The 20,769-nt window shown below is 41.5% G+C and overlaps 1 protein-coding gene across 5 annotated transcripts in view; it reads right to left on the bottom strand.

Annotated features, from left to right (window-relative positions):
* Positions 1 to 8,814: 8,814 nt before the first annotated feature.
* Positions 8,815 to 20,769, bottom strand: part of LOC131232625 (uncharacterized) — a 54,546-nt gene continuing 42,591 nt past the window's right edge. For 3 of the 5 annotated variants that reach the window (XM_058228994.1, XM_058228990.1, XM_058228993.1), the window contains one exon: positions 8,815 to 9,142. In XM_058228994.1, the coding sequence (XP_058084977.1) occupies positions 9,119 to 9,142 (24 nt within the window). In that variant the 3' untranslated portion in view covers positions 8,815 to 9,118. The remainder of the gene's footprint in view (positions 9,143 to 20,769) is intronic. The other 2 variants (XM_058228992.1, XM_058228991.1) reach the window with 1 other exon arrangement.

The raw sequence follows: 20,769 nt of genomic DNA, 5'->3' as shown, positions 1-20,769 counted from the left end.
AATCCCTACTTAAACGTCCGATCACCCTTTATGGCTTAACTCTCGTCTTAGTATACATGGTTAGGTATCAATTAGATTTCCCTAGCATTGTTTAGGGGAATGCCTCGCTTTTAAATTCTGATTCTAATCGTGCCATCAGACACGCTGACCCACTGAGTCGACTCGGTTTTGACTCGGTAAGCCGTTCACAAGCATTACCGTTTTGGAAACAAGAAAAGAAGAAAATCAGAAAAGGAAGATGAATGGAAGGGAGCCGTGAACCTGTCTCCTCCTTCAGATTCGAAACTTCTTCAGCGACTCTGACTCTCGGCTGGGAAGAGGTAAATCTCTTCTTTCTTTCCTTTCTTTCTTTCTTCTTCTCTTCTTTCTTCCCTGTTGAACGACAGAAGCCTGTGCGGTTGGAGCTGCTGCTCGGCTGACAGATCTCTTTCTCTTTCTTTCTTTATTTTTTTCCGTCTTCTCCCTCGGCTACTGAGATCCACGTGAATTTATAGGGTGGGTTGCATGTGATAGATCCTTCCAACAAAACCTTCCGCGGGTCGGATTCGCCCCGCACTCTGTTTCTGCGTAGCGTGTTATCTTGCGCTCGTCCCGCGTTTGGCGCGGATGGCCTGTTAATCCGACCGATCCGACTTCACAGGGACCGTAGGAACTCCCTTTCCCAACGTCTGGTCGGTCTGGATCGCCACATTGGGTCCGGTCTGATCCCGTTTCTCGCCGGTTGATTCGGGTTGCCCGGACGCACGTTCTAGCGCAGCAAAGAAGGCTGTTGTGATTGGCCCGTGTGCGTGTATAGGCGCATGAGGCTAGCATGGTTCTGACCATTCCGAACCCATATACACGATGACCGGTCCGGATTAGCTTCATGGGCCATGATGGTGGCCCACCGCATCTCTCGAAACGGACAGGGTGCGTCCGTTACGTGCGGCGGAAAAACAGGGGCTCGGTTTTGATTGGGTCAGCGCTCGCTGACGGATCCTCTTGAGACAATGCACAGCGGGTGCACCATGGTGTTGTACGCGTACACACATGTGGGGTCTACTATGACCGCTATATGAGAGATCTACTCCGTCCATCCATTTCTCCATGTAATTTAGGGCGTTGATCCTTTGATTGAAGTATATCCAAGAGTCAGGTGGCCCCAAAAGTTGATGGTTAGTGGTTGATCTGTCGATCAAGCCACTTATGTAATGATTTAAGAGATGAAATTTGGCATGAATGGCTAATTCATGATTCCTAGGCATGCTATAAGACTATACGCTGATCGGACGATGGAGAATTTCATGGTTTGGGATTCAGTGGCCTAGGTCAATGGAAATTAGGTAATTATTGCTGACCTAGGTGCATTATGAAATCTAATAGTTCTTCGTGGTAGTAGGCATGTTCCCAAGTAATTATTAAAAATAATTTTCGTCTAATTTACTATTGATAAAGAGTTATTTACTGATTTAGTCAAAAGAAGGTACACGTTATGTTGAATCTTATGGTAACGTTCGAGGACTTTCGATGCTCGAGTATTGAAAAGTTCGGGGCGTTACAGTCGGTCCTTAAATACTAATATCAAAGAATCATCACAACAATCAACACATGTGAATATGCATTCTCAAGGGTCATTCATTCATCAAAAAAAATTATCCATGACATACAAAAAACATTATAAGTCTCACTCCCTCCGAGTAGAGGGACCAGCCACCGAGCTGGGGGGATGAGTGTCGGGGGCGGCCTCGACAACAGGAAGGTACTCTCAAGCTCATCTACCGCAGCCGGTTCAACATCCTCAGCCTCGTCGGCAGCGAGAACATCGAGGTCGATGGTCGAATAAAGTTTCAGACCTCAACAAGGCAAGCATCGAAGCTAGTGTTATAGCTAAAGTAATATATTTTGTCCAGCCCCTTGGCCCTCTTCACTGACTCCTTATATATTGCCACTGTTGCGACAACTTGCGAAGCTGCTCGGGCCACGAGTTCACCTCGCAGCTTTTCTTGGTCTGCAGCAGCCATGACCTCCAGATCAGTCCGCTACTGAACCAACCCCTTAGCAGCTTGGTGCTTCACCACCTCGAGGTCGTTCTCCAGTCATGAATCATCACCCTCCGCATCCTCAAGAGAAACCTCTAGATACCTGATAGCCTTTCATAGGCGCGTGACCTCAGGGTCGGCCACGTCCAATAGAGCTTGGAGTTGGTTGACCTCGCCCTGGAGTGCTAGCTCCCTCACTCGACCCTCGACAGCAGCCCTTCTCAGTTCCTCTCGCTCCGCAGTCGAAGCCTCCAACAGTTTCTCGAGCTCCGCCCTCCGTGCCTCTTGCTCTGTGTTCTCCACCACAAACTTGGCCCTCTCCGCCTCAAGCTGTTCCATCTCCTTCAACCTCTCCTTCACTTCCACCATCATTGGCAGCGAATGATAATAAACTGTTGCATAATCATTCATGAAGTTAATGTGGCGTCGGGAGAGCGTGTCAGCTATCTTCGCCTCTTGTACATGCTTAGCTGCCCATGGGTTCAGTAAAGCCATGTGATAATCGGGAGGCGGAGTCTCAGGAGTGGGCTCGAAAGTTCCTCTGACTCACTGGTCATGGAAGCTTGGGTAGCAGCCTCGGGCGTGGTGGTATATCAGACAAGGGCATCGGTTCGGTCGGCTAAGAGCTCGGCCTCAGCGGCAGGGCAGTGAGCTACGGATTGTGCAGGGACAAAACCAGGAGTCTCCCCGACCACCTCTCTCTCTACCCCGGGAGGGCCCGCAACCGCTGAAGGTGGAACCTCAGGGTCCTGCTCCTCTGCAAACGGCTCGAGATGGTGATAGGCTCGACTCTGACAAGGGCCTCTGGGTCTCGTGCTTCGGGGGCAGGGATTGGGGCAGTGATGGGAACGGCTTTAGCTGGGGCCATGACTGGTCTGACCTTGGCTGGGAAGGTCATGGCTACAGCCAGAACAACCTCGGTCTCAGAAGTCTTCCTCTTCTTTGGCGTCACCTTCGTCCACATCTTAGATGAGAGGACTACGTCCATCGGAGGGCGCAACACTATCAACCTCTTCCTCTTCGAGCTGCCTGCCTCCATTCCTATCCAAAAGAAGGAATCAGCCAAGTAAAATCCACTGAATGACCGAATGTCAACAAATCAATCTCTGAAAGTCCTTACCCAGCTTACCCATATCAAAAAGAGTAGGCTGGATTCTACAGAAGTCAGCTGCACCAAGTATTCCTGGCCGATGAGTTCAAACTAGACGCGCTGGTCCTCAGGGATCACTCTACTCGGTCGACCTACCGCCTTTGAAAAGCAGAGAGGTCGGGGCCCCCCTTCGGCTGAGTTGCAAACAGAAGCAGAGTATGAGTTAAAACATAGAAGGATGGATCGAGCATGTGGTGCGAATGAAAAGAAGTGTCTGACCTAGGTTGGCAAACTTGGTAGGGACTCGGACCCGCAGTTCGATAAATTCAGAGGCAGGGGCCTCCCATTCCCCCGAAGCCCAGAACCACTTTCCTTTCCAGTCTTTGTTAGAAGAGGGAAGTTGGGTTACCAGACCTGGGACGCATGGAGGCCTAGCCGAGAAGTACCACCAGGCTTTATCCGACCTATCATATTTGGCATCAACCTTTGATTCCCCACCCGATGCTAGAGAATAAAGGTGGAGGCGAGGATCCTCTAGGAGTTCGGAACTAGCTGCCCTGACGCTATTCTCAACTATGCAGTCAACTCGCGCAAGAATGGATGGATGGGGAGTTGGAGCCCGCATTGAGGGGCACAAATGAAGATAGTGATCTCCCCCTAAGCTGGAGAGCCCGCTTGGTTCGTAGGGGCAGGGGCTCGGATGTGCACTGAGTCAAGAATTTAATAGTCTTCGTGGAGCTGGGCCATCTAGGACTCGACCAGGATCGAGCTCCCAGGGACTAACGGTTTCGACTTGCCTCCTGAGGGGCCTGCCTTCGACCACCTCGCGAGATATCTGAGAGCCCTCTTCAGTCTTTTACCTTGGCTTTTAGCCCTCTGACTTGTGGTTCTCTGGGCTAGGACCAAAGTGCCAAGGGGGGCCTTCAAACTCTCCGGGTCCCGGGGCGGTAGTCTCTGGTTCGAATTATGAACCAGCTCCTCGAGCCTCTTCCACTTCATCAAAGCTGCTTGACACGATGCAAGGAAAAAGGCGTTAAAGTGTTGGAAGACCCACAGCGTTGCAGGCGATCTCCTCCGGCAGAAATTTTCTTTACTCCAACGACTTCCTCTGAGCAGAATCTCTTCTCCGATGGTCGGAAACCCTTTATCCGGTGATGAAAATCCTTTTTCCGGCAGAGAGTGATTTTCGACAAAGGTCGATTTCAAGCAGAGGACGATTCGAAAGGAAAGAACAGAGAGAATGAGAAGTGAGAGTGCAAGAAGTGTGAGTGAGAACGGGAGGGGTTTATATAACCGCCCCATTACTCAGTGTCATCATTGCAAACAGCCGTTCCCGAAGCCAAGGCGACTCGGCATTGGCACCAAGGGACACGTGGAAGAAAGCTATACGTCCGAACCCACGCTTCAAGGTCGGAGTCTTCTCAGCATTTAATGTCATTAATGATGTAGGCAACTCCTCGCCCCTCCACATACACGTGGCGCTGTCTCCTTCACTCCGCTGATTGCGAATCATAACCATCACCACGCGTCGTTTGCCAAAGGGATAGAAGCCAAAGGGTTGTGGCCGTCGTACAACACGTGAAATCTGAGGCATATGTATCGCATTAATTGTGCCCCGATCATCCCAATCGCTATCACGAGCAGAGGCGTGGAGGCGTCGTTTTATTTCCCCAAGCGTTTACTCTCTAACCCCGGACTCGGACCAAGAGAGTAGGGGGCTTCTGTTACATGGAAATCTGAACAAGGATAATCGGGATCGGCCTGAGCTACCCGAACCAGCTAAAAGGCCTCAGAAGGAGGATACCACTCAAGTATGAGTCGACCCCTAAGCTACGACCGTAGTGAGACAAGCTCTCCACTAATGAATCACGACTCGGAACTACAGTCCTGATTGGTTGATCCGAACCCTCGTCCTCATCCGAAGAAGGATGGCTGAGCCGAGCTCTGATCCTCGTCCTCAGCTTCATTCAGCGAACTCCGACCTTGGTGATCTACTGACAAACTCCGACTACTAGTGTTCGGTCTCGAGATTACACAGTCTGAGGCCAAGCCCGGGTGCGGATACTACATATGCCGAGGTTGAGGCTGAGCCCGGCTGCGGATACTTCGTATGCCGAGGCTGAGGCCTAACCAGGTGAGGATACTCCGTGTGCCGAGCCTGGAGACTAATCTAAATGCGGGCGTGACCGAAGATCTCGCCCAAGGATACGCGCCCTTAAGACACGATATACCGCACGATCCAAATATTACGGATAATATCTCCACAATCGCAATATCTTGCTGATTAAGCAAATCATGCCGAGATTAACGGACGTGGATCGTTCAACCCCCAGGTATAAATACCAGGGGACCCCATTGCTACAGGTACGCAATATCTCGCACCCTCTCTCTACATTTGACTTAGACCCAGATTCCCTAGACTGACTTAGGCATCGTAGGGTCCCCCGGCTGAGCCAGGGTCTCCTTTGCTCACCCTTTTGTGCAGGACCAGGGTTCATTGAAGTTTAGCGGCATTTAGTGGATGGTGGTCCAGATTTTGACCTCAACAGTTATCACTGTTGATGCATGGATCCTGTGTTTGTGTATAGCCACCTAATCTATGGAAAAGTAGGGTTTTGAAGTTTGTACTGTCCATTTTTTCATACGTGTGTGACCCAACCTATAAATAGTTCTTCAGTCTTGGAAGATGACTTCAAAACACAACCTGAATGAGAATTTCAAGTTTTTAATAAAAGGCACAACGAGGCATAGGTAATTTTTATTTTGGAAGAGAGGGAGTTGTTAGTAATTTTAAGGTTTCACAAGAAGCATAACGTAAAAACTCCATGAAATCAAAAACAACAACCTACCAGTAGAGGTTACACGAGTCGAGTTAGCTCATTAGCTCACTCGGATCTACACGGAAAAGCTCGACTCAACTCGGATCAAAATTGTATTCGAGTCGAGTCGAGTCGGTTTTAATGAGCTCGAAACATTTCGAGTCGAGTTCGAGCTGGACCTAGCTCGACTCGACTCGGTATTGAGCTTGACTCGACTCGGTTAGGCTCGAATCGATTTTTGAGTTGTGTATGTGTAGGTTTTAAAAAATAAAAATAAAAATAAAAAACCTTACTCGTTCGCCCAACCCTAACCCCAGCGGCCAGTGCCCAAACACTAACCCGTTCACCCAAATCCTCTCAACCGTCCGTTCGCCCAAATCCAAACCAACTGTTTGATGAAATGACCCAACCAAGTGTCGGTTGGTGGCAAGGAAGGTATGTATGTGAAACAAATACCCTTTTTTCTTAATTTTCATATTGCCTATAAGGTGTTTGATGAAATACATGTAAAAACCACTGTCGTTGTTTTACAAACAGTGAGAATTTGAAATGCAGTCCATGTGTTTGTGAAAATGCCGCAGAGGCAATCTCGTCTCGATCTTGGCTCAAACTCGGCTCGAACTGGCCCAAGCTACTAACCGAACCAAGCCAAGTTGGCCAGTTAGGCTCGAGGACCGAGCTGAGCCGAGTTCGAGCTGAGGTCGGCAAGTAGCCGAGTCGAATCAAGCTGTGCCAAGCTCGACTCGGATCGACTCATGTACACCTCTAACTACCAGGCATAGGGGAAAAGGGCTTTATGTAAATGGGATAAATTTCCATCTTCAGGCACACAACTCCATTTTCAGCATGGATCCCAAAAATCCGAAAGATCCAAAGCTTAGATGGGCCACGTCATAACTAGCGACAAAAAAGAAGAAAAATAATAATAATAATAATAATTTTATATATATATATATATATATATATATGCCTCAACTATAGATTCATGTGGTATGGCTCCATTCATTTGACGAGGTGCCTCAAACAAATGGATTGGATGGCATATAAACATAACGGTAAGCCCACACACAACTAATAGGGGCCCAACCCAACCTGCAACCATAGTTCTAAAACTTGGTGACCCAACTCAAAACTCGTCCGAGTTAACTTGACTCGACCAGAGATCGAGCCGAGTCACAATGAAACTCACTGGAGAGATTAACTTGGTTCAGGCTCGGGCTGACTCATGAATTCAGCTCGCCTACTCAGTCGACTTGACACAACTCAGCATGAAATGACCCCAGTCACTCAGCCAAGTCCATTTTAAATATAATAAAAATGCATGACATGAACTTTGTGACTTCATACACCTATTTTTATAGTCATTGCTTTTCTATGTATCTATTATTCAAAAAAAATTATTAACCTTACTTTAATATTTAAATATTGAGTCAAGTCAATCAAACTTAGCTGAACACCAAGTCGATTTTCCGAGGTTTAAACTATGCTCACTGCCTCACTTGACCGACTCAAACCTGAATTCCTACCCAAGGTTCCCAAACTTTTTTATTTTCTACACACACTCACACCACAGACCCATGACCTCGTGTTGAAACCCTTGTGAGTCCAAACCTTAATTCATCTATACTCAACCCAAAACTAACCCAACCTGACCTGATCCAAATACATGTGATTAATCCCAACCCAAACAAACATGACCTGAATTTGCTCAACCCCAACCCAACCCAATTTCAAATTGGGTTCCCAACCCTAACCCAACCGAAGATCCTAAAACCCAACCCAACCCAACCCGATCCAAACACAGGTTGAGTCAGTTGGATTTGGGTTGACCCAAACCCAAGTTGCAGCCCTAACAACTGAGGGTTGGTGTCCACATTGTTCCCTATGGTGACACCTACCTGAGTTTTGGATTGGCTTCCATTTTGGGTTGAACATGAGGCAATGAAGAATAGTGAAGAAGCCTAATATCTGCATGAATCATTTTCTACCATTCTACTCTATCAAGGGCCATAACTCTAGTTAGACCATAGGTATTCCAAGTCTACCTACCTCCACCCACGTCCTTTGAGCTTTTCCCTTGCCTTTTAGAGCCTTTTAACCGGCACCAATTCACTCTTTTGAACTAGCGCCAAAGAAGCCTCATTTAAGGGATTAGATTTAGTATATGGGTCAGGTTGTGGGTTGGTTAGGCCCAACCTAATTGCAATTAATCGGGTCAGGTTCAGACTAGAGAAATTTTAAGCAGGCCGGGTCAGGCACTGGGGTAATGGGTAATGGGTTGGATCAGGGTCAGATTTCTTGACCTATTTATTAAATAGGCTGGGCTTGGGCTGACCCCAACCCTCACAGAACCCGACCAATTGCCAGACCTACACATCATATAACTACAGGTTTGGTGTAATTGACCCAACGGATGAGCAGTCCGGATGCCACACATGCATCACTTGTCTCTGTGGAATGCCTGGCTGCATATGAATGCGGCAATGTGAGCTTGGTATCAGCATTCCCTGCATTGGCATTCACAAAACAGAGTATTGACAATGGACATAGGCCAAGTCACGCAAGAGGGCCCACTATGAAGACCGTCTGCCATGAATGTCAGGTTGCCCCCATTCATGAAGGCCAGGCCATCCAATTCAATGGACTGACAGTCTGGCCCAAGGATGCAGGTGTGGGCCATGCCTGGACAAGCTGATTTTCATGCCACAGGCCCACCTCTTGTACACGTGACACATTTTTTAACGAAAGACAGGGTTGCATGCTAGCTTAGCTTGCTATGGACTGTAGGTGATAATTTTTCAATGAAGATGTGCTCTATTGACCAATGTTCCAAAAAACAATAAAAGAAAAGAAAAGAAAAGAATAGAAAAGAAAGAACGAAAAAACATGCAGTGAGAAAGAAAGCCAATAGCAAGTGGATCCCCGAAGACGTGACTACAATAATACATCCACAGCATGTAACTGAGATGAAAATATTGTCACCCTGACATATTTGAGCATCATAAATCTCCTTTTACCATAATCTTACCATAATCAAAAGATGAGACAATAAATGTGGAAGTTACACGATAGAGTAATAAAAGAATCGATTTCAGCTTCTTGCATTCGAAATGAAGGCTCTATAGTTGCACCGTCTGAAATAAGAGGCCATTAGTGCTGTTGAATATCCAAAAATCATGCTTCCATCTGACTCAATCAACATGCATAGCCAGACACTGAAAAGAAACATTTCAATTCAGGAAGAGATAAACAAGAAGGAATGAAGCCATGAACATGGTTATGCTTGCCGCATGGCTGCACAAGTGAATTAAATTGCCAACATTCAATTTCACCAATAGGAAGCAATAAAAATAATAATTGTTACATTACTTTCAAATCAACTAGATTGTAACAAAGTTGCAATTTGGAGCCCCCACCCCCGTGAAATTTCTTTTCTAATGGCAGCGTGGATTGGGAGAATTGAATCAATATATTTGGGGGCTGGAGAGTTATTTGCTGACAAAGTGTTAGGGTTAGAAAGCTTTTGTTTTATAAAGGGGAAAATGTTGTTAGTTTTACACCATTTAAAATGGTAATGACCAAGGTTTCCCATAATGATTACAGTAACAGTGGTGCCCGTTATGCAATATGGGGTCCTAACAGGCACCCCAAGAAATTCCTGCCATAATGAGCCGTTACAAGGCCATAACTTTCAGATCCCTTGTAACAGTGATAACAGCTTCTTTTCCTTCTCTTTGTTTTTCGTTTTTAAGAATAAAAGGTAGCTGTTTTGAGTTGAAATTTCATATTTCTTGGTTGTTTGACTTTCCTCGAGTGTTAGAAAGGCAATTTCGATTGTGCTTGCATTCCTTGGCCATTGAAACTTGAAATTGAAGCAGTTGGGACGGATCAAAACTCGAGTAGGCCATTTTGGGGAAAAGAGCAAAAAGAGGTAATCTATTTTTTTTTAATGTGATTCAACACCAAATCGACCATATCTTGCTAGATTTGTAGTTGATCTCGTGTTTTTTTCCATAAATATGAGCTGTTTTTAACAAAAGTGGTGGTGGTGGGGGGGATTTTTTTTATTGTTTGTATACTTGTAGAATGTTTACATATACAATCAGATGCATTAGATCAGTTGTTTGAATGGCTTTGTAAATTTTTGATTTCAATGGATATTGGAATGAATAGTGACAGTTTTGAAAATTTAGAAAAAAAAAAATCATTTTTTTCCAAATTCGATGGTTTGTGGTTGGAATACATGTACAGCAATCACATATACAATCACGTGCATTAGATCAGTTGTTTGAATGTTTTAATTGAAGCTTTTAAAATTTTGGTTGAATATTGAAATGAATAGTGACAGTTTTAAAAAATTGGAAAAAAATGAGTTTTTTCCCGAATTCAGTGGTTTATGGTTGGAATAAATGTACAATGATTGCATATACAATCATATGCATTAGATCAGTTGTTTAAATGCCTTAATTTATTTTTTTAATTGAATTTTTTTTAATTTTGGTTGAATATTGGAATGAATAGTGACAATTTTTAAAAAAAAAAATTTGTTTTTGAATTCGACGGTTTATGATTGAACTATATGTACAATGATTGCGTATACAATCATATGCATTAGATCAAATATTTGAGTGCCTTTTTATATCTACAATTTTAAAAAATTGTGTTGAATTTTGAAATAATAGTGATAGTTTAAAAATTAGAAATAAAAAATGGATGGCTTTTTTTTTTTTTCAAAATTGATGGTTTATGGTTGGAATACATGAACAATGATTGCATATAAAATAACATGCATTAGATCAATTGTTTGAATGCCTTTCTATATTTTTTAATTGAATAATTTTTAATTTTGGTGAATATTGGAATGAATAGTTACACGGTTATAAAAACATATATATATATATATATATATATAGAGAGAGAGAGAGAGAGAGAGAGAGAGAGAGAGAGTAGTTTTCTTTTTGAAATCAATGGTTTATGGTTGGAATACACATAGAATGATTGCATATACAATCAAATCACATGCATTAGATCAGTTATTTGAATGGCTTTTTACTTTTTATATTTTTAATTGAATTTTTAAAATTTCAGTTGAATATTGGATAGTTGATAGAAATTAGAAAAAATAAAAAATGATTTGATTTGTATGTTTATAATTGGCAGAACAAAAAAGCTTGATTTATTTAGATTTTAGACTTTGGAGTGGTGAGTTGGAGAAAATGGTGGCACAGTGGGAAAGTAATGATATTAGACGGCTCGTGAAAGAGTGGGTGAGAATAAGCACGCAATAAAGTGCAATTCTTGCAGCCGAGTAATAACTGGAGGAATCACACAAGTGAAGCAACATTTAGCAGGTCATGAGATGCAATAGTGTGCCAAGAGAAAGTATGATTATATGGTGCAACGTTGTTTGCAAAAGTCGAAGAAAAAAAAAACTATAATGCAAAAGAGAAAACAGGATGCTCTTGATGCGGCCCGACAAAAGGTGTTTGGTATTGAATATATGGGTGTTGATGATGATGATAATGTTGAGTTCGGTGAGAATTAGGAGATCACATCGGTGAGTAGAGAGTGAGCACCGCTCGCGAAGATAAAGAGCATCAACACATGTTTGGGGGTGAAGGGGTCCGTATGTGATGCGAGAGTGAGAGTGGGGGAGGGGTAGTCCTAATGGGAGAAGAAATATGTTTGGTGGTTTATGGTGCGCTTTTAGCCAAAAAGAGACTTCACGTGCTCCCGCTACAGATGATGTGGTAGAGCTCAAGTCCCTCATGTGTATAATTGCGCGAGGCGGTGGGCCCGCGGTCTATATGTGCGGAAGCCTAGCGGGGCAATGGAATGAAGGTTGTCCTAGAGGATGGGTGATTAGGACCAAATAAAAATAATACCTTCTAAATATGCAATTGCTTACTTAAACTAATTTCTCATTAAAGCTAAGTAAGGGAACATAACACTAAGGCTTACAAGCCATTAGTGGGTCCAATCACATAAACTACAAATCATATTCTAATGAAGCAACTAGTATATAAACGATAGTGTACATGTGTACGTGGGATGTCCTAACTATCAATTCTTAGCATTCATCTAATCACGCATACATATAATTCATTTAAAAAATCACATAAGCATAATTAAATCAGTGTTCAAAAGACAATACCAAACACAAGCATGTATAGTGATTCGGTTTCCCTACTCAACTCCTGGCAGATGCACTCAACCCCTAAGTGTACTGAATTTCACTATCGAAGGTTTTAAATCAGGTTCAACTCTAACCTTTACAGCCCTACACAAGGACCTACCTAGCGTGCACTCCTGCTAGAAGCTCTAGCAAAATACTTTGGTTGGTTTTTATCACCTAACCAACAACGTCGGTCCTACATAAGAACCTACACGTACACACCCGTGTTGGTAACCTACACAAGGACTTGATTTAATTCTTACACAAGCACCAAGGTCTTATATAAGAACCTAATTGAGTTTAGCAATCAAACTTTTACACTTAATCCTATACAAGCAGTGTACATGGACTCGACAAATAACAACTTTACTTGTCGAATTGAGACCCATTGATGCACCGATCTTGAGTTGCTTTTTCAAAGCTCTCCCGTGCTTGAATCCGCTCCTCAAATGCTCCATCGGTTGTTGATCCCGATGCGTTGTCAATGCTTCGGCTACAAGATCAAACACCTTACATGCGATGCTCCAATGCGGTGACCAAGGTGATAGGAGGTTGGGTGAATCTCGTACAACTAATGGAAGTTTACAATTCCAAAGAAATTCACCTAGAAGGGTCTTCTAGAGTATTTAGACAGGGATTTAACTATAGGCTCAGCGTCTAATCTCTAGCAAGTAGTTAAGTTTAAGATCATCTTCAAGGTGGAGGTTGGAATCTTTATTAGAGTGAAAATCTCAAGGAATATTACTTGAAACTCATGGATTTAAAGGTCTAGGATGTGGGATATCAACATGTAATCACCTAAACTTCTATTGCACCAAAAACCCCTCCAAATGCCTAAAAACTAGAACTTCTTTATAAAGGAAATGGGTTCGAACGGTCATAAAATGGGTAGAAACAACTATTCTTCGATCGGACCGAATTGGGCTTCGATCGCTTCAATTAGACATGAAAGCCGCTAAACAGATTTTGACACTTTCGGTGGCACCAAATATGGTCTCCAGTCGCATCGAACATGGTCTTCGGTGGGACCGAATGTGGCATTCGGTTGTAGTCGAATTACCTGGATTTCTGTCACAACACGCTAACCTGTTTTAGCCGATTTCGGTCAAACCGAAGGTGGATTCAGTGGCACCAAAGGTTGCTGAAATAGTGCATATTTTCCATCAACTCGAGACCTCTAAAGCTAATCTAAGTATGTTCAAATGAGGCTCCTGAGGCTTAAGGGATGATCAATGAAGGGTTTACCTGTTAGGCTTAAGATCATCTAGAGGTTTAGGTTGTTTTAGGTCAAGGGTTAGGGTCCCCAATGCACCTCAAATACCCTATCTATGCTCCTCGATGCTCCACCTTCACTTGTATCATCGGTCTTCAGCTTCCAAGGGCTCAACCAACTCCCTGACATAATGACTCATGTGATTAACAAACAAGGAGCACAAATCAGTGCACTACCAATATCCCCCTTTGTCAATTACATGACAAAAATCTAACCTAGACAATGTCATGATCCATACCAATGACATACCAAAGCAACTCAAAATATTACATGTATAAATGATTTACAACTCGATACACACAAGACAAGCAACACTTATATTGCTCCCCCATAAGTTTCCCAATGTTGTCAAATCACATGCGATCAACATATGTCATTCGCATATGCGATCGTGCCATGGCATATTTTTTAAAATAATATTTTGAAAAAAGGAAAAAATTGAAAAAAAAAAAAAAGGGAAAACTTGCCTAAATAGTACAAATGATTGGATTGGGCTATTTTACTTATTTCATTATAGTTTGAGTGTTTCATTAAGTTATATATTTAATTACTTATATTATATTATATAAATTTTGACAAAAGAATTCAACAAGCTACATTAAAAGAGAATTAATTATTAAAAACTTCGAACAAAGAAATTTTACTGATAAATGGATAACTTGAAACAACTTACAAGTTATACTTTACAAAAAGTAAGCACAACTACAAAATACAAAAAATAAACATACTTGAAATAATTGTCAAGAGAGAGAGAGAGAGGGATTCAGAGCTTTGGAGTAAAGAATAGTGAAAATGGAGCGGATATGAGTGCCTATTTATAGGCAAAAGTTCTCTAAATTGAAAGAAAAAAAATAAAATTAAAAATTTGCTTCCACTGGCTATTGGGAAATATGCAATTGCATATGCAGTATGCGATCGCATATTGGTCACATATAAAAGTATGCCATGGCATACTTGCCAAGATTGCATATGTCATCATGGCATACTTGCCAGGATTGCATATGCAATCATGGCATATGCGATTTGATCCACAATATGTGCATATGCAATCACATTTGACAACAATGATTGTTCCCCCTATCTTCATTAATTCCTGCATAGAACAAATAAATCCTACAAAACAGCATTCATTATTTTGGTGGGACTTGATCCTTCTCCCCCTTTTTGTCAATATTTGACATAGAGTTAGTTCCATAGATATATCAATAAAAACATAACGTGAAAAAACTCTATAAGTCATAGATTTATCAACTATAAGGCACATACTAACAGGGGAATAAAGAGTGCATATAAACATTAAAACATAGAGCATACTTATTATGGTCATTCAAAGGATATATCAATTGAATTAGGAATAACCAATGACAGTTTAAGCTAAAAACATATGATGCCAAAATTCAGCAACTTTAAAACTTAAACTATCAAAACAAATGAGGCTATAATCCTCGAATTTAACTATTAAGTACAAAATGAGGTTAAAACCTCTGGTTTACCTATAGTGCTCACTAATGAGGCTGAAATCCTAAAATTTAATTAGAGCACAACATTGAGGCTGAAATCTTTTGATTTTTAATTCAACCCAAAGGGACCTTTTAAGGTCACCGATCTAAGGTGTTATGGTCTCCCAAGTCTCTAGGGAGGGACATCGTGGTGAAGGCCATTAAAACACGTAAATGACTAAGGTCTTCAACACTAGAGGAGTCTCTTGAATCCGATTCAGATTCCTCCATATCATCCCATGTTGTCGCCATAGTCTTGCCTATGGATCTTATTTTGTTAGGGCAATCGGTGGCAATATGTCCATCACCCTCACAGTTGTAACATTGGACTAGCTTAGGTTGTTTGATTTACCTTTACGATTCTCAACCGTCTTATCCCTCTTGTCACAACTCTTCCCTCTATCCAATTTCAGGAATTTCTTGAATTTTCTTTCGAATTCTTCATCACTATCACTTTCAGAATTAACGATCTTAAGCCTATATGAATGTCTATGAGATGTTTTAAGGACGGTTAGTTTTTTTGCTCTAGGTGGGATCTTAAAGTATAATTCATATGTTTGTAGGGAACCTAAGAGTTCTTCTACTTTCATGTCATATATGTTTCTACACTTTTCTATCGAGGTTATCCTAGGAGTGAACCTATCTAGTAGGAATCTAAGTATTTTCCTACATATACGCCCTTCCACTATCCTCCCACAAACCCCACGAGTTACAAATATCATTTAACTTTGAATAAAACTCCATAAAGCATTCCAACTCATCGATTCTAATGTTTTCGAATTGGATCATTAAGAGTTGAAGCTTTGATCTTTTTATTATGCTAGTTCCTTCATGGGAGACTTCTAATATGTCATACAGCTCTTTACCTATTTCACACGTGCAAATGCATTTAAATTCATCGGGGGCAACCACACGGTAAATAGCATTGAAAGCTTTGGCATCATAAGCATACCGTGCTTTCTCATCGGCACTACATTTGGATTTATATTTGAAAGCGTTAACAGTTCTACGATCAACCATGAATTGTTTTATGGACATCGTCCATCTTTATTCGAAAATTGCACAAACCATAGAGTCAAGGGATCTTAGAAAAACCATCATCATAGCTTTTCAATATGCATAGTTAGACCCGTCAAAATATGTTGGCCATGTGACAACACACCCCTCTTGGGTGAACATCACTCTTAAGCCCATTAGATCAACTCAAGGCAGTTAAGCGCTTCAAGAGCTACCCGATATGATACCAATTGGAATTGCGCAAGGAGGTAGGCCCGCGGTTTATATGTGCGGAAGCTTGGCGGGGCTATGGAATGAAGGACATGTCGGAGAGGGAGGGTGATTTGGACCAAATAAAAATAATGTCTTTTAAACATACAATTGCTTACTTAAACTAATTTCCAATTAAAGCTAAGGCAATATAAAACTAAATATTCCAAGCCATTATTGGGTTCAATCACATAAACTACAAATTATATTCCAATGAAGCAAGTAGCCTATAAACGATAGTGTACATGTATGTAGGATATGCTAATTATCAATCATGCATGCATATAATTCATCTAATCAATCACATCAGCGTAATTAAACAAGTGCTTAAAAGACAATCCCAAACACAAGTATGTATAATGGTTTGGCTTCCCTACTCCACTCTCGGTGGACGCACTCAACCCATGAGTGTATTGGATTTCACTATCGGAGGTTTTAAATCGGGTTGACCTCTAACCTTTACAGCCTTACACAAGGATCACAGTCCAACACAAGGACCTACGTACCGTACACTCCCGTCGAAGTCTCCCACAAGAGACTTTGGTTGGTTTTTTATCGACTAACCAACAACATTGGTCCTACACAAGAAGCTACACGTACACACACGTGTTGGTAGCGTACAGAAGGACTTGATTTAGTTCATACACAAGAACCAAGGTTCTACACAGGAACCTAATGGAGTTTGGCAATCAAACTCTTACACTCAATCCTACACAAGGAATGAGTGTACACGAACTCAACAAATGAAAACGTTACTTGTCGAATTAAGCCCCATTGATGCGTCGATCTTGAGTCGCTTCTTCAAAGCTCTCCCATGCTTGAATCCGCTCTTCAAATGCTCCATCAATCATTGATGCCAATGCTTCAGCTATAAAATCAAACACCTTGCATGCGATGCTCCAATCTGGTGACCAAGGTAATGGGAGATTGAGTGAATCTCCTACAACTAATGGAAGTTTATAATTCCTAAGAAATTCACCTAGAAGGGTCTTCTAGAGTATTTAGACAGAGATTTGACTATAAGCTCAGTGTCTAATCTCTAGCGAGTAGTCAAATTTAAGATCATCTTCAAGGTGGAGGTTGGAATCCTTATTAGAGTGAAAATCTCAATGAATATGACTTGAAACTCATGGGTTTAAAGGTCTAGGATGTGGGAAATCAACATGGAATCACCTATCCTTCCATTGCACCAAAAACCCCTCAAAATGCCTAAAGACCAGATCTTCTTTATAACGGAACTGAGTTCTAACGATCACAAAACGGGCAAAAACAGCTAATCTTCGAACGGACAAAATTAGGATTCAGTTGCTTTAATTAGACATGAAGGCCGCTGGACAGATTTTGGCACTTTCGATGACACCGAATATGGTCTTTGGTCGCATCGATCATGGTCTTCGGTGGGACCGAATGTGGCATTCGATTGCAACCGAATTACCTGGATTTCTGTCACAACATGCTGACTTGTTTTAGCCGATTTCGGTGAAACCGAAGGTGGATTCAGTGGGGACCGAAGGTTGCTGAAATTGTGCAAATTTTCCAGCAACTCGATACCTCTAAAGCCAATCTAAGTATGTTAAAATGAGGCTCCTAAGGCTTAAGGGATGATCAATAAAGGGTTTACCTATTAGCCTTAAGATCATCTAGAGGTTTGGGTTGCTTTTGGTCAAGGGTTAAGGTCACAAGGCACCTCATATACTTGATCTTTGCTCCTGATGCTCCACCTGCACTTGTGTCATCGATCTTCAGCTTCTAAGGGCTCAACCGACTCCCTGACACATGACTCATGTGATACAAGGTGCACAAATCAGTGCACTAACAATGTGATCCAATTCTGTTTAAAAAGAAGATGACAAAATAGAGAAAGATCAAACAAATGACTAGAACTGCAGTTGAGAAGTTGGTAGGGCAACAACCAAACTCTTCATGGATGGCAACATAGCCCCAAATGTTGCTAACTCCCCCTACTGGCAAGTGGTGATCGATACAACAGTAGAGGCAGGCAAATGAGTGAAGACACCCACAACTTGTGACATTAGGGGAAAGTGGACAGATGCAAAGTATTAGGATGTGAAGGTGTATCTGGCCGACGACCCAGGGGAAGGCAGGATAGCGCAGTTTGGAGATAATGAATAGAGCACTTTTGGGAAAGTCGGTTTGGAGGTTTCGGTTAGAGGTTGAAAGCTTGTGGAGGGAAGTTGTGGGAAGAAAATACGGAATCGAGTAGATGGACAAAAGATACTTCTTTGTATAGGGCATCCTCAGTATGGAAGTCAGTAAATTACGATAAAATTTTAGTTTTGGAAAATGTGGGATACTCACTTGGAAATGGTAAGAAGATTCGCTTTTGGGAAGATGCGTGTTGGGAATCAAAAACTAAGTGCACGTTTTCCGCGTCTAGTAGGGATTGCTTCAAAGCCTAATATTCTGGTAGAGAGTTGTTATTTTATCCATGGCAAGGAAGTTATTTGGGCACCTCCATGCAAAAGAAACCTTGATGATGCAAAGGTGGAGTTTATAAGGCTTTTGGGTCTCTTGTCAAGTCAATTCCATTAAGGAAGATCTCTCGGTTTGGCTCTTCAAAAAGCCTGGTAAGTTCTTAGTAAAGTCCCTTTATAAGAGAATAGCAAGGGGATATGGTGACCTTTCAGATTACCACACAACTTATGTTTAGCAATATGGAGCTCCATCCAAGGTGGCGGCTTTTGCTTGGTTGGTGGGTAGGAATAAGGTCCTCGCTGTTGATAATTTCAAGAGACGCGACTTGATAATTCCAAATGTCTTATTACTATGCTACAACAATGAGGAGTTGGTCGATCATTTATTCATCTATTGCCTGTTTGTATCTAAGATTTAGAGCGGCTTTTTTATCCTTTCGAAGTCTTATGGGTTCTACCTAGATCAATAGGTCAACTTTTCCTAGCTTGGCACGAAGGGGGCATAAGTAAGGTTGGGAATCAAGTTTGGCACTTATGTGTAATGGAAGGAAGGTCATTGGTGCATTTGGTTCGAGAGAAATAGTCAATGTTTTAAAAATCATAGATGTGGTCCTAGGGATTTCTTTAAGGCAAGATAATACGTAATAGAATGGGCGCATGCAATTAATATTTTAGTTGCTGATTAGTTTCCAACTAGTTAGTTCGAGTTGTAAAGTTTGCATCTTTTCTTTTGTTATTCTTTATATTCTTTGGCATTTGACCTCTCCTTTTAATGAATTCTATAATCATCATTTCAAAAATAAAAAAGAGGGTGTATTTGGCCACATTTAGACCCATATGGCAAACCAGAGGATGTGTTATTATGTGCGATGGTTGGACTGGCCCAACCAACCAGACGTAGCATGATCAATTTCATGGTGTACTGCCACTTTGGAACAATATTCCATAAATCGATTGATGCATCAACGGCAATGAAGAATATAGATTACATCTTCAGCCTTGTGTGATGTAGACTATGACCGCTAATGAAGCAACGTACAAGGTAGCAGGGAAAAAGTTGGAGGAGAGCACATTTGTTTTGGTCACCATATGTTGTGCGTTGCATCGACCTCATCAAAGAAGATACTGGAAATACAAAGAACATCGCAAAATTGGTTGAAAGGGATAGGAAGGTGACAACTTTCATCTACAACCACAACAAATTAATCATCATAATGTGGAAATTCATGAGCAAAAGAGAGCTTCTTAGGCCTACACTAACTAGATTTACGACAAACTTAATATCCTTGAAAGTTTGTACGAGCATCGGAGAGAGTTAAACAAGATGTTTGCTTCCCAAGATTGGCTCAATATAAAATATGGGAAGAAGATATCAAGGACACCAATTGAGGTTGTGGCAACTATTAGGGACAATAAATATTAAAAGAATGTTGCAACCATCCTCAATGTATTGGAACTATTGATAAGAGTTCGTTATCTTGTCGAATACGATGAGATAGCTATTTTGGGCTTCCTCTACAATGCCATGAACAAGGTAAAGCTTGCTATTTGTCAGGATTGTAAACACTATTTAGATTAGTGGAAGATGATCGACAAGCGTTAAATGCATCAACTTCACCACCATCTTCATGCAACAGATAAACTATTTGTTATTATGCACTTCTTGTCTTTGATTATTAACTAAGTTGATTATTACTAAGTTCATTATTGTAATATACGATATTATTTAAATCCAAGAAACAATATTCTCCATCATGTGTCGAGGATGATGAGGTTCATGTCGGACTGAAGAACATGATAAAAAAAAAAAATTAGAGCTTAACTTAGATAAATAGATAAGGGCATCAAACGAAGAAAGTACATCATACAAGTCTTTACTTATTGGTCTTTAATTTTGTTATTTTCATACTTTAAACAATATAATTGTTTTGCCATATCATCCACAGTTGGAAATATATGCACTTCGCCAAGGCAACTTCTCTGACTAACGCACTTGCGCAAAGGGCAATCAATCAAACAGCTTCGAGTAATAAAATAATGTTTTATCATTATTGTTGTAAAAATTGTATTATTATTGATGTAGAATGGATTTGATAATTTACTAACAATAGGGTTTTTTTTCTAAATAGCCGATTAGTGGATGCATTAATATATAAGAAGAACTAGAGTTGTTTTGCACTCATCCATTCAAAAA

Source organism: Magnolia sinica, chromosome 18 (assembly GCF_029962835.1).
Source record: "Magnolia sinica isolate HGM2019 chromosome 18, MsV1, whole genome shotgun sequence".
Classification (NCBI taxonomy): Eukaryota; Viridiplantae; Streptophyta; class Magnoliopsida; order Magnoliales; family Magnoliaceae; genus Magnolia; species Magnolia sinica.
The sequence above is the reverse complement of the archived record's forward strand: the minus strand, read 5'-3'. Positions and strand labels throughout refer to the sequence as shown.